This window comes from Anabas testudineus, chromosome 1 (assembly GCF_900324465.2).
Source record: "Anabas testudineus chromosome 1, fAnaTes1.2, whole genome shotgun sequence".
Classification (NCBI taxonomy): Eukaryota; Metazoa; Chordata; class Actinopteri; order Anabantiformes; family Anabantidae; genus Anabas; species Anabas testudineus.
Window position 1 is genome coordinate 20,535,550 of NC_046610.1, and position 12,745 is coordinate 20,548,294.

Consider the following 12,745-nt stretch of genomic DNA (forward strand, 5'->3'; position numbering starts at 1 on the left):
TCTGATATTATTCTCTGCATACACAGCAGTTTGTTTCTTTTTTTTTTCCAGACAGGACAGCACACAGGAGGGTCCTGGGAACATATATCGGGGGGGTGAGGGAGGGCTTAGGGCCTCATATGCTGAAATTTAGGACTGTTCGACTGTCGGTCTGTCTCGCTAGCTGGTTGAGTTTTTGCTGACACTGGCGACACTTGATCACTTGAAGCACTGTGCCTTTGTGTCACCTGCCATGTGTGTGATTTGGTTCGTCACACTGTTGTGAAACATGTTGCAGCCTCATTGTTAAAATAGTCACAACACAACCTGACGTGACGTTTGTGGTTCAACAGTATTTCCCCCAAAAAAGTATTAATCTGTGATCCATGTCATATTGATATATTGTAGGTGAAACTAACCATATGCAACCCAGCGTGTGTGTTTCCTTTTACTCCATCACTGCCTACCTATATTTAACTCTTTATGTCATTATGCAATTCAAACTTTCTACCCTGTGTTTGTTTGTCTGTGTTCTGCTAGGAAAATCCCACCTGGCTATAGTTCAGAGGGTGAACAATGAGGGTGAGGGAGACCCTTTCTACGAGGTTCTCGGTATTGTCACCCTGGAGGATGTTATTGAAGAAATCATCAAGTCAGAGATCCTGGACGAGACTGATTTGTACAGTAGGTTCCCCTCTTCAAGCTCCCAACTTAAAGACTTCAAGGCATCACCGGTCTCTCTCTGTAACAGCACTGGTCTGAAATCCACGACTTAAAAACTGATCCCAGCCCAGTGTCTGAGATCAGTTTTTTTTTGATGTAATAGTTCTGTGCTCAATTCAATAATGACAAATGACACATAAATTAGCTTATAGCTTTTTCCAATGTCCCAAAAAGACCAACAAATGTAGTTATGCTAGTGTCTAACTTAGTCTGACTGCTGTTTTGTGCCAGATCAGGTTTTGTTACTAAACAGGTGCTTGTTTCATTTGTAGATGATACTGATGATGATAGAGGTGCGAAAGAACCAGAGAAGTAGAAGGTCAAAAAACGAAATATTTACCAGAAAGACACTCACACCTCTGCAGAGCTGAAGTAAAGCTGCATCGTTCACGTTAGATATTAATGCAAAATCATTTTATCTGCACAAAATACTACTGAGGCCGGATTTGTCCAGTCTCTGCTGAATGAGTTGCTGTGAGGACATTGTCTCATTTTTGTTGTGGTCCAAACTTTTTGATTTAAGTTCTCTACATTTTACACCCAGGGGAGTTAGTTTTACTTTTAGCTTTGTTAAAAGTTTTGATGTGTGTCAAACTGTCAAACCCAGCTTCATGTATCATGTCAAACCATGAGCGGTACTGTAACACCTCACAGGGTATCAGTAAATGTCTGCAGACATGGAGAACATGCCAGTTATTGTTGCCTATAACAAACATATGACTTGAAGTAATGTTAAGAATGTGGTAAGCTAACAGTGTAGCCCCCTCTAGCTCTCCTTTAGTTCTGGGAAGGACACCTGCCTTTTCTGAGAAAGGCCATAATCGTCGGGTAACTCCAGTTTAGTCACCATTTGACCCAGGACAACTAACTCAGTATATCTGAAGCAGCATGGCTTGACCTGTGTGTGTTGCGTAAAAAGTTTCTGTTTATGTCTTACGCCCGACTTTTCATTGTTCCTCCTCAGCTGACAACAAAACGAAGAAGAAAATCACCCATCGGGAAAGAAAGCAGGATTTCTCGGCGTTCAAGCCTTCCGACAATGAAATGAAGGTTAAAATATCACCTCAGCTTCTGCTGGCTACCCTGCGTTTCCTAGCAACAGGCAAGTGGGCTGCGTTGCTGCTTGACTTCCCCCAGTGTGCCCTCAGCCCCTCACTGTGGGGAAAGTGTGTGTGTGTCCGTGTGAGCTGTTTGTGTGTGCATGTGCCCGCATGGGCTTTGGGTTTTGGGCAAGAGGGTGCAGGGAGGAGTGAGTATGTGTGTAGAATGAGTATCCGTATCGTGTGTGTGTGTGTGTGAGAGAGGGACCGAGTTGTGTGAGGACTCACAACAAGCGTGTTGGTATGCGTGTGCGTTTGTGAAGAGGTGGAAGGCCTCTCGGGAGAGCGGCACGGGATGTCTGTGGATACTGCGCACAGATGCCCACTCCTCAAAAAAAAAAAAAAAAAAAACTTGCATGTGGTGCACTGAAGGTTACATGTCGAGATCTTAGCTCACAGCTTTAAAAACACCACCCTGTTTGCTTACACTCCTTCCTCTGTGACATCACGTCCAACATTTTTGGCCTATGATCAGAGTTCTCACACAAGTCGACATACTTAGATTAAAATTTGAAATATTTCCTCCGCTTTCCCTTGGGAAATTGATTTCTGAGAAGGCAGTAGGAATATCCAAGTACTACTAAAGCAGCAGCAGCAGTTGACTGTTCCTCACTGCAGTTGGATTTGCTTTAGAACTTTGACCTAGCAGCTAAGCGTTGATTAAGTTCCTCTAAAGGCTATTAGGGAGTTTAGTTCCTGGTGGTGGAGACAGCAGCCAGCTGACACATATCACCTCCACTGAGTCGAAGGCGCTGATTGGCTCGTTGGGTGGTTGAAGCAGACCAGTCACAATTAGAATACATCATTTAATAGTTTTGAATGAAATTTTGGTTCACTGAGACAGAAATAGTAACAGGGTTGGAACAAATGACCTAAATTACGGGTCAACTCTGCATTTTTCTTAGATGTAGTCAAGATACATATAACTCTTTTTATCCTAAATAAAAATCCTTAAATGGGTTCAAATGAACATCAGCAAAAACAACACAACCAACACTACAATTGCCATATAAGGCTACTATTTCTACACTGTGGGCAAGGTTCATTCACAAAAATGACATTTTTTGTCAAAGGAAGAACTTCACACTACAGAGCAGTGAGCAGACAAATAACGCTATGTATCAGTTGAAAAATCAGTTGAAAAACAGAAACTATGAGTTTTAGGCTATTGCTGCCCACAGTGTGTCATCAGCATTCTCAGAAATAACAAATGAATGTTTGCTTTATGTGAAATTCTGTTTATGCATTTGCACATTTCAGTTTTTTAAACTCACAATTAATACAGTCACATTCAATGTATCATACTTCTTAAGTGTTTAAGTGTGTGGTTAAGGGTTTTAAACTGTGTAGAGCAACAGCAACAGTGATTTGTACTGGTCTGGACCTCCTGTTTGTACCTAAGAGAACAAATGAGATAACAGGTGACTGCTAAATGTTAATGTGTGCTGCTCAACACTTGCTGAAAAAATGCCTATTCAGTGTTGAATGAATGTCATTTTACCTTAAAAACATCACTACACTTTTTTCTCACTCTCAATCATCACAATAATGTCTCAGTTATTGAGCATTCATACCGTCCTTAAAGAGTTAGAATTTGTGTTTCCTATTCCTCATCGCCTCCTCATTTCTCTCTGTGCCTCCTCAGAGGTTGAGCCATTCGCACCGATTCAGATGTCAGAAAAGATTCTGCTGCGCTTGTTGAAGCACCCAAACGTCATCCAGGATCTGAAATATGACGATAAGAACAAGCGGGCACCAGAGCACTACCTCTTCCACAGGAACAAGCCCGTGGATTATTTCATCCTCATTCTGCAGGTTTGTGCGCTGAGGTACAAAGTCAGACCCACTGTTTGACTACTGTGATACTGTGTAACTTTCAAAGTGATTTACACCACCAAATTCATGTATGTTACTTACTAAGAACAATATTTAATTCAGAAAGTTGTACCATTGAAAGCCAAACAACACTACTCTATAGAAAACACAGCGTGCTGCTGCTGGTACAGCCAGATCTTGCGCACTTTGGTCCTGTAGTTTTTCACAGTAAAGCCATCCGTCCAACAGAGCTGTACTGCAGGGGTTTGTTCTCACAGGTGCCACACATCCTAAAAAGTTATGCATGGTATGATTGTACTGCAGGGCAGCTTCTATTAAAACAAGCAGCAATACCACAAATAAACAGCTCATTAGTAATACAAATGTCTTAGGACACAGTTCACAGTGCACTTAACAGTGTCTGTAGTGTAGATCTCAGTGCTTGACAAGGACTGTGGTACAAGAAACTGATTGTACTGCTCGAGCACCAGGTTTAAATATGTCAAGATTATACAAAGGATCTGAAAAATGTATTTAAATTAGAAAAAAAAAGTCCTAGTCTATGTTGGACAAGTGTGGAATCACTGCCCCTGACACCACACTTAGCTATTAAACAGGTTGTGGATTTCCTACAAGTAGTATAAAGGAGAAGAAAAAGGAGAGGAGAGTGGATTTGATTTAAACACACGAGCAGAGTGAAGAAATATATTTGAACAGGAAAAGTATCAAAAGGATAGACAATACTGTATAGTGTAAGTGACACAATGAAGCACTAATACTTCACCCAGAACATCTGAACATGCAGTCGAGGGTTGATTACACCTATGTAAAAATGTTAACTGTGCAAAAACACTTAACTCTTTTGCCATGTCTGGTGTCTACTGTCACAGGGGAAAGTGGAAGTGGAGGCAGGAAAAGAGGGGATGAAGTTTGAAGCTGGACCGTTCTCTTTCTATGGCATGATGGCTCTGACAGCCTCGCCAGGTAAGTTTAGTGCTTGTTCCTTTAGTGTCCCCCTTTTGTTGGTTTAACATGAGAAAACTCTCATCAATGAGACCGTTTGGTTTCTATAATAGTATTTATTTTCCATGTCTAGCTTCAGGATGATTATACTATGCACTACTATGAAATGGAGCGTTACCCTGTCTGTTTTCAGACTGTCCCCTCCTGGGTTGTGTCACCAAGTCAACAGAATTCATACAGTTTTGTCATCCTGTGGTTAAAAGTGTAATTTCCTGTGACGATCGTTAGTATAAATGAAGGCTGTCCTGCAGTGACATCATAAGAACACGTCACCCAGTGATCCATTCATAAACTACAAAGCTCTTCTCAGCTTCCCTCAATTATTCTGATTCATTTCGGTGGTGGGGCCTGAGAGACACCTACTGGTGAAAAAGCAGAACGACCTGCTTCTGTGTCCACAAGCATTCAGCAGAAATCAGAAATCCAATCCTTTATGATTCTACATGATGAAGCATAAATTGGTGCATTTGCTTTGATTTAATCTGTCTGGCAGTTCAGCTGCTGGCTGTCCACCAGATTTAATCCATGTTTACTGTTTATGTATATTTGCTGATTATTTCTCACCTTTGACAGACTTTTTTCCTTCTTTTATATCTTCTCCCTCTCCCCCAAGTCCCTCTGTCCCTGTCTCGCACTTTTGTGGTCAGTAGGGCTGAATCATTAGCAGGATCTCCAGGTACAGTGGCCTTTTATGTCTATACGTGCAGTCTTCTTCTCAGATAATACCACATTAACATCCTCCCACTGACTAACCAGACATGAGAGTGCCTTTCTTATTAAAAGTTTGCATAGTAGCGGTTTAACTCGCATGCTTTGTGTGAATGTGCACGAGTGTGCTCTGTCATATTAATCCTCATCATCTGCATTCATATTTGTTAGTGTGACTTGATGGGTGTGTGTCTGAAAATTCTGTTTGCACCTGAACTGAACAGGTTCTGTATGATCATGTGTGTGTGTGTGTGTGTACGTGAAAAAGAAAGAGGGAGAGAGCAAAACAGCCTCAGACTGGGACTTAACACCCTCATCCCCTGAGCCATTAGTCAAGTGGCTGAATGGTTTTGGAGACTGGAGGCCCCAGAGTGGACCCAGGCTCCGCCCCACTCGCCCCTAGCCTTTAACCCTCCAACTACATAAACAAGACCTACAGCTACAGCCCCCTGCAGGACACCACCGAGCACACATACAAAGACACTCAAACACACATATGTTCACACACAAAGGCACATGTACATAGAGCACACACACTTCACACGTAACTACAGACATGCTGCCATGAACACAAACACACCCACATGTATCCGGAAATGCAGTTGAACAAATACACTTTCTTTCTGTCTTTAGCGGTGAACTGCAGTGCACCTCTTAACGTGTTTTTTTTTGCCCAGTATGGCGCCACACACATGTTTGAGTGTGTGTCTGTGTGTACATAAAAGCACTATGTCTGTATTCTTGACACACACTGCCACTTTTTTTTTTTTGTACTGACGTGGCCCCTTCGGCCCCTAGAAAGTGGAGTACTAATCTTCAAGAGTTCACATGCCTGGTGTTTGGCCAACTGCGCTCCGTCTGCTCACACACACACACACACACACACACACAAGCAAGCACACACTGTGCGTCTCGCTCGCTCCCTCTCACGCACACACATATTCCGACATGGGATTACATACATTCCAGTCAGCGTAGTAGCATTAGCGTTGGCCAAGCCGTTTCCACTTTGTTGTGTGTGATTTTACCTAGGCTTCTTTAAGAAGTGGAAAACATAATCTGGCTTTAATTAAAAGTTTACAAAAAAAAAAAAAAAAAAAGGTAGCTCATAGAAGGAAGCAGCATCACTGGAGACCACTGACTCATTACGTACTGTATGAAACTCCACTCACCTAAAGAAAATTAGATTTCCATACAGCATCACAGCAAGAATCAGTGCTAATATCCAACATTTGACCTAGAAAAATGTCATCTATACACAGGTTCTTAAGTTCTGCTGAAACTGAGTAGTTCGAGTTAAGTTAGAGAAGGTACATCACTGAGTTTTTGTTTCTATCTGCAGCCACATCTGCTAAATACTTATATTTATCTGTGTGACACAACCGTACATTACTAATAATTCTCTATTGGTAACAAGCTTGTGTGTGTGTGTGTCTGTGTAACAATCCTAATGCAGTTACGCTGGTTAGCAATCAGCTATAGCTCATCTTCCCTTAAAGAAACTTCTCAAAAACTGAGTTGGACTAATGGTGCATCCCAGAATTTTGAATTGGATGAAAGAACATCTGTTTAGAGTCAAATCAAATAGACTCTTGTCTTTCAAACATCTTGTCTCATTCTTCCATCCTCATTACAGAGAATAAATCTCCTCCTCGCCCGTTTGGACTCAACCATTCGGACTCTCTGAACAGGAGCGATCGCATCGACGCCATCACCCCGACACTTGGCAGCAGCAACAATCAGCTCAACTCCTTCCTGCAAATCTATGTTCCTGATTATTCAGTCAGAGCACGGTCAGACCTGCAATATATAAAGGTGAGAATCACATAGGTGAGCAGCTCCCAGTTAAGCTCACAAGGGTTTGCTACAACACAGAGGTGCTGATTATTTAGGCCTTGACTTGGGACATTATTAATAGCTTAATGGTGAAGCGTGAAGACTGATAAATCAAGACATTAAGTTGTTTGTAGTGAAAGTTAATTGGCTTTTACTTGGACTAAGGATTAGAGAGGGGGTGGGATGGTGGTGTAGTGGTTAGCACTGTTGCCTCACAGCTAGAAGGACTAGGCTCGGCCGGGTGTTTTGCTGTGTGGAGTTTGATGTTCTCCCCTCTGTGTGGGTTTTCCGAATACTCCGGCTGTTAGACTTAGTCTTAATCTTTCAAATCCTCATTGAATGTCAGAATTTTCTTAATAGATTTTACAAATTTAAAGCTGCACAAATCAATGTATTTGTATGAAAAACAGTATTAATCAAATGCCTCTCTGTAGTGTGAAATAGGGCCCTTGTAGAAACAAACACTATATTTCCCCTTAGTACCGTGTAGCATTTTAATCTGCACACTAGACAATTGTTACAGTCAGGAAGAGCCATGAAATGTTTTCAGCATCAAACAACAGCAGCATTTGACTTCATATAAATAAGGAAGTGTTAACAATAACACCGTTATAAGATGATAACATGTCAGTATTGTGTGTTAGTTTTTCTCTTGCTGTTTGCAGCTTCAGGTTTTCTGTGTTTAAAGAGAAATTGAAAGTTTAGCTGTTGTAACTTGTTTCAACATACATTTGAAGGACTGATACTGTTGTGGATCAAAGTAATGGTGGGTGTACATGTATAGTCCCCTTCAAAGGTATTGAGTTAGGAAAGCCAATTCATTTGTGTACACGGAGGGCAGCTAGCTGTTGTTTTCTCGGTGGGGGTTTCGTCTCAAGCAGGTGAAATGCAGTGTTTGATTGGGTTATAAGTCGAGTAATTCACTTGGCCAGTCCAAAACCTTCCCTCTGAATGATGCATTTCTCTGCACATTAGCAGACACAATGTTTCTGAACACCCCTTAATTCATCCAGGTGCTACCAAGTTCTTGCATCAAGAAGAGGTTAATTTAGGTCTTATCAGTCATAAAACATTGTTACAGAACTTCTTCTGACTCACCTCTGTACTCTTTTGCTAATTTTAACCTGGTTTTCGGATTCTCACTGCTGATAAAGGATTTGCATCTTGTGGTATGGCTTCTGTATCTGTACTCATTTAAATGATGGTCACCCATGCCCAGTGGAAGTTGTTGGTAATAGCTGATTGTTGTTTGGGGCTTTTTCTGCACAGCTGCTGTTATTTACTTTGGGCAAACCATTCTTTTATGTCGTGCCGCACACCAGTGGTTTATTTCTTTTTCCAGACATTTCACACAGTTGTATTGCTATGGCCAATACTTTTGTTCACTTCAAATTTGGGTAATCTGATTCAAAAGCAATACAAAGGTGGTATTTTCTATGCCATTTGATGTATCCAGGTATAATTAATTAATTAATTAAACCCAAATGTCTTCATTGTAGAAAAAAAAAATGAATTGGTTGTTGCTCCAATACTTTTCCAGTATTTGGAGGGGACTGTATGTTTGAGGAGTAAGTAGTTGTAGTAGTAACAGTTGTTATGATGTACTTGTACTTGAAACTGATTAATTATCAATAATACAATTAATGACAGCATGTTTCTGTGTGGCTTGACACCATTATCGCTGTCTCTTAGGTGACACGGCAACAGTACCAGAATGCCGTGATGGCGTCTCGAATGGACAAGACACCGCAGTCCACAGACAGTGAGTTCACTAAGATTGAACTCACACTGACGGACCTCCATGACGGATTGGAGATCCCCACTGTCGTCAACACAACAGCTAGCACCACTAGCACTACCCCTGCAGTGGCCATAGCCGTGGCCAATGAGACGTCTCACTTGCTCAACCAGCAGCAGAACTGTGTGGGTCTCAGTAGGAGCAACCACAGCGCTCACAACGAGGGACCTATCTAGCCCCTTCAAGCCCGGTGGAGACCCAGACCCTCCACCCTGTCTCATTGACACACACAAATTGGTGGTATAGATGGAGATTAGGGAAAGTGGGGAGGCAGAGGAGGATGGAGTGAGGGTTCTGCTCCAACCAGTAGCCCCCAGTCAGTCAGTAAGTCAGTCAGTCAGTCAGTGAGACCCTTTCACAGAGGGGCAGTGGGGAAGACGGGTGCTGCATCACCCTGAAGCGCCCCCACCTGAATGCTGTCAGAATCCCTGCTGTTCTCTTACAGAGGGTGCACTCGGAAAGTACCTGTGACCGAGCTTCTTTTTTGGGACAGTCTTGACATCTTCATAGCGGCGTCTTGAACTAGAGGACAACAAAGTGCATGCAAATCCCGTCCCGCTACACACACACACACACACACTGTCACACAACACACACACACACAGCATAACACTCACTTTCTCCTCAGGCCAAAGACATTGGTCCTCCTTCTTACACTGGACACAGACAGTTTTTGCACTCACATTCCCAAACACAAATGACATCCCTCCAACCCAGCCGTGCATCATTCAGGGAGGCTCAGTTGACTGTTGATCCCATCAATGAGGACTCTTAACCCAAACACGCAGAGAGCAACGGTTAGTCAAAGACTGCACCAAAAACCGCTTTGAAAGAAACCGTTAAACCATGAACCAAGAATGTTTCCTGTATTTATTTATTTTATAATATTGTATGTATATATGTATGCGTGGAAACATGATATGACCTAAACTGGCATTTGAGCATGTACACAAAGGGGTGCGTGGGGCACACCTGTCATATCAAAAAGGACATGCTACATATATGGAGATGAACATCCATTCATGTATATGAGGAGGTGAGGGTCTTTTACAGATACAGTATGTATATTACAGATCTTGTTATTTTTACTATTATCCTAAATCAGGCTTATGGTACACTATCTTTTTCACCTTTAAAAAAAATCACATATTGCCTTTAAGAGAAATCATATAATTAATTATTTTAACAAAGTGCAATGAACTGCAATTTATTTAAGAGATGATTAAGAATAAAAAAGAAATCACTGTATTATAAATTGACAGATGTATTTGTATGTGTGTACTGTATGTATATGTATATTTGTTTATGAAAAATGCTAAACTGCAGCCATCCACAAGCAAAATTGCCCTTAGTCAGCGTCTCTTCCTCTTTGTCTCCTTCATTTCTTTGCATCTTTTGACCTCAAACATGTCTACTATGTTTTTCTATGGGAGAAATGATGCCTAGACTTGTCACCACAGTGTAATTCAAAGGGGGATCGAGGGGGTGGGGGGTCGTTACCAGGAGTTGGGGCATGTAATAGCTCCAACACCACACCTATGCATGAGGTCTTTTTTTTTGCCAATTTTATGCCTAATCAAACTTGATAATTGCACAGTATTAATGACCTCATCTAACATGTTGAGCATCATCAACGTCACAAAAAGCAACCTCGACATTAAATGTGTCCATCAGTGATACACAGCTATGCTTTTCCACTGTTTATTTGTGTGTTACCATGTTTTACTGTTGGTTCGTTTGTTTGTTTGTTTGTTTTGGATGGGGGTGGGGTGCATGTGTGTGCCTACAGAGCATGGCCTGGTGATTCAGACTATTTTCTGATGGCAGCGAATAAGAAAGAGACTGCCCACAACATGTAGATCGTGAACTCTGCCGAATAATTCTTGAGGTCAGAGTTTCAGATCGGAATCTAAAATATTCTACACAAATGTTGGCTGCTATTAAAGAAAGATATATTTATATTGTTTTCCTATTATCTTAGAAACACTGTAGCCATATATGTTTATTTCACAATTGCAAGAATACGCGATTAAAGCCTAGTTTGACCTTTTGGACGAGACGTTTATTTGCTTTCTCGTTGAGACAGATGAGAATATTGATGCAACTTTTACGACTTCCCAGTAAATATAATTTATAATTATTATTATAAAATGAGCTTTATTCTTAACACCTTTTTGCTAAGTTAACAGCCTAATATTTATCACACACTGTGGTACTGAGCTTCTCAACTGAATCTAAAGAAGAAAGCAAATAAGTGAATTTCCCCAAGAATGTCCAACTATTGCTTTAAGTGTATTTTTTCTGTAGTATTTTTTTTCTTGCCCTTATTATTTTACCTCATAAAGACAGGAATGCGTTTATAATAACATTACTGTAGGTGTGCTTGAATGTTTTTATTTTTTTTTCTCCTCCTTCTAAATCTACATGGGTCTTAGAGTAGCATAATTGTTTATTTCCTATCTATTGGGGTGTAGATCTGACCTCTTTAACTATCAGATGATTTTGATTCCTCTTCCGGGCCTGTTCATTAACATTATATGTACTGTATGCTAGCAGGTTGTTTTGCTATGTCACAGGCAACATATGAAAAACTGAATCTGTCTTTTAAAAATTAAGTTGTAGATTGTAACCACTGGTGGTCGCTGTTTCCTCATGTAACTGCGTGCCTGTGTGTGTGTGCGTGCATATGTGTGTGTGTGTGTGTGTGAGCGTGTGTAACAGCTGAAAGCAGCACAAACAGCCCTTCCATCTGTTCAGTACAACCACACACACAGTAGAGTACGTCTGCACTGTTTGCAGCTGTGTTCACCGCTGTTTATCGTTTACTTGTAAGTGCTCCTATGCAGCAGACTCGCTCTGCTCCGCAGGGACAATCACTCCAGAGATATATATATATATATATATATATATATATATATATATATATATATATATCAGATGATTGATGATCACATTCGAAGATTGTGCTCGTGACATTCGCACAGGCCGGCGGATCTCGGCGCCTGACACATGAACGAGAAGCATGATGACAATTCAAAAGTCCAAATGCACAATAGGAAATACTGAGGGAAGCATCAGCTGTGGCTGTGAGTTCTTTTCCAATCCTGTGATGTAGAACACACACATACTGTCTCTCTTTTTGTCTCGTATATTCCATCCTTTGCTGAACATCAACATTTGATTATGTGAATATTTTGTCGACCGGTGTTTGACTGGTCTTTTGTTCATCCCAATGCTGCTACTGTACCTGTGTGCTGTCCATAATGCTTCTTCTACCTGAAGACAACATTCCCATTGCCTCCTCCAGCTGGTGGTTTAATAAAAAAGTGACTGATTAACCGACAACACAGGTGATGGCTCAGTGTCCTCAATCTATAGCTCTGCTGCTTCCTTTAATCTTTTTTTTTTTTTATTAAGGCATAAGAAATGACACAGTTCATTAGCAACAGTAGCAAACTGATGATACATTATCTAAAAGTGGAATTTATTTTCTTTGTTAATTGATGGGTCAGCATTTCTTGAGGAGAGTAGCTGTGCTGGGCTGACTCCAAGGCAAAATGCTGAGTCAGAAAATGCTGCAGCAGCACAGTCTTCCTCTCACTGACAAACCATTGCATAAGAATGTTATTCCACACTAAAGGCTCAATTCAAGTCTTTGTCAAAGCAGAAATAACACGTTTCCTCCAAACTATTTGTTCAATACTCTATTCGAAACATTTCTGGGTTCTGGTCATGAAGTTATGTTGGTGCAGTGGCTAATGTT

The 12,745-nt window shown here is 41.1% G+C and overlaps 1 protein-coding gene across 2 annotated transcripts in view; it reads left to right on the forward strand.

Moving 5' to 3' along the window:
• The window catches only part of cnnm2b (cyclin and CBS domain divalent metal cation transport mediator 2b), a 31,087-nt gene extending 20,651 nt beyond the window's left edge, over positions 1-10,436 (forward strand). The window contains exons 2-8 of one of the 2 annotated variants that reach the window (XM_026359925.1): positions 520-663; positions 1,667-1,804; positions 3,448-3,617; positions 4,508-4,601; positions 5,254-5,316; positions 6,985-7,163; positions 8,877-10,436. In XM_026359925.1, coding sequence (XP_026215710.1) covers positions 520-663; positions 1,667-1,804; positions 3,448-3,617; positions 4,508-4,601; positions 5,254-5,316; positions 6,985-7,163; positions 8,877-9,158 — 1,070 coding nt within the window. In that variant the 3' untranslated portion in view covers positions 9,159-10,436. The remainder of the gene's footprint in view (positions 1-519; positions 664-1,666; positions 1,805-3,447; positions 3,618-4,507; positions 4,602-5,253; positions 5,317-6,984; positions 7,164-8,876) is intronic. The other variant, XM_026359926.1, reaches the window with a different exon arrangement.
• The last annotated feature ends 2,309 nt before the right edge of the window (positions 10,437-12,745 follow it).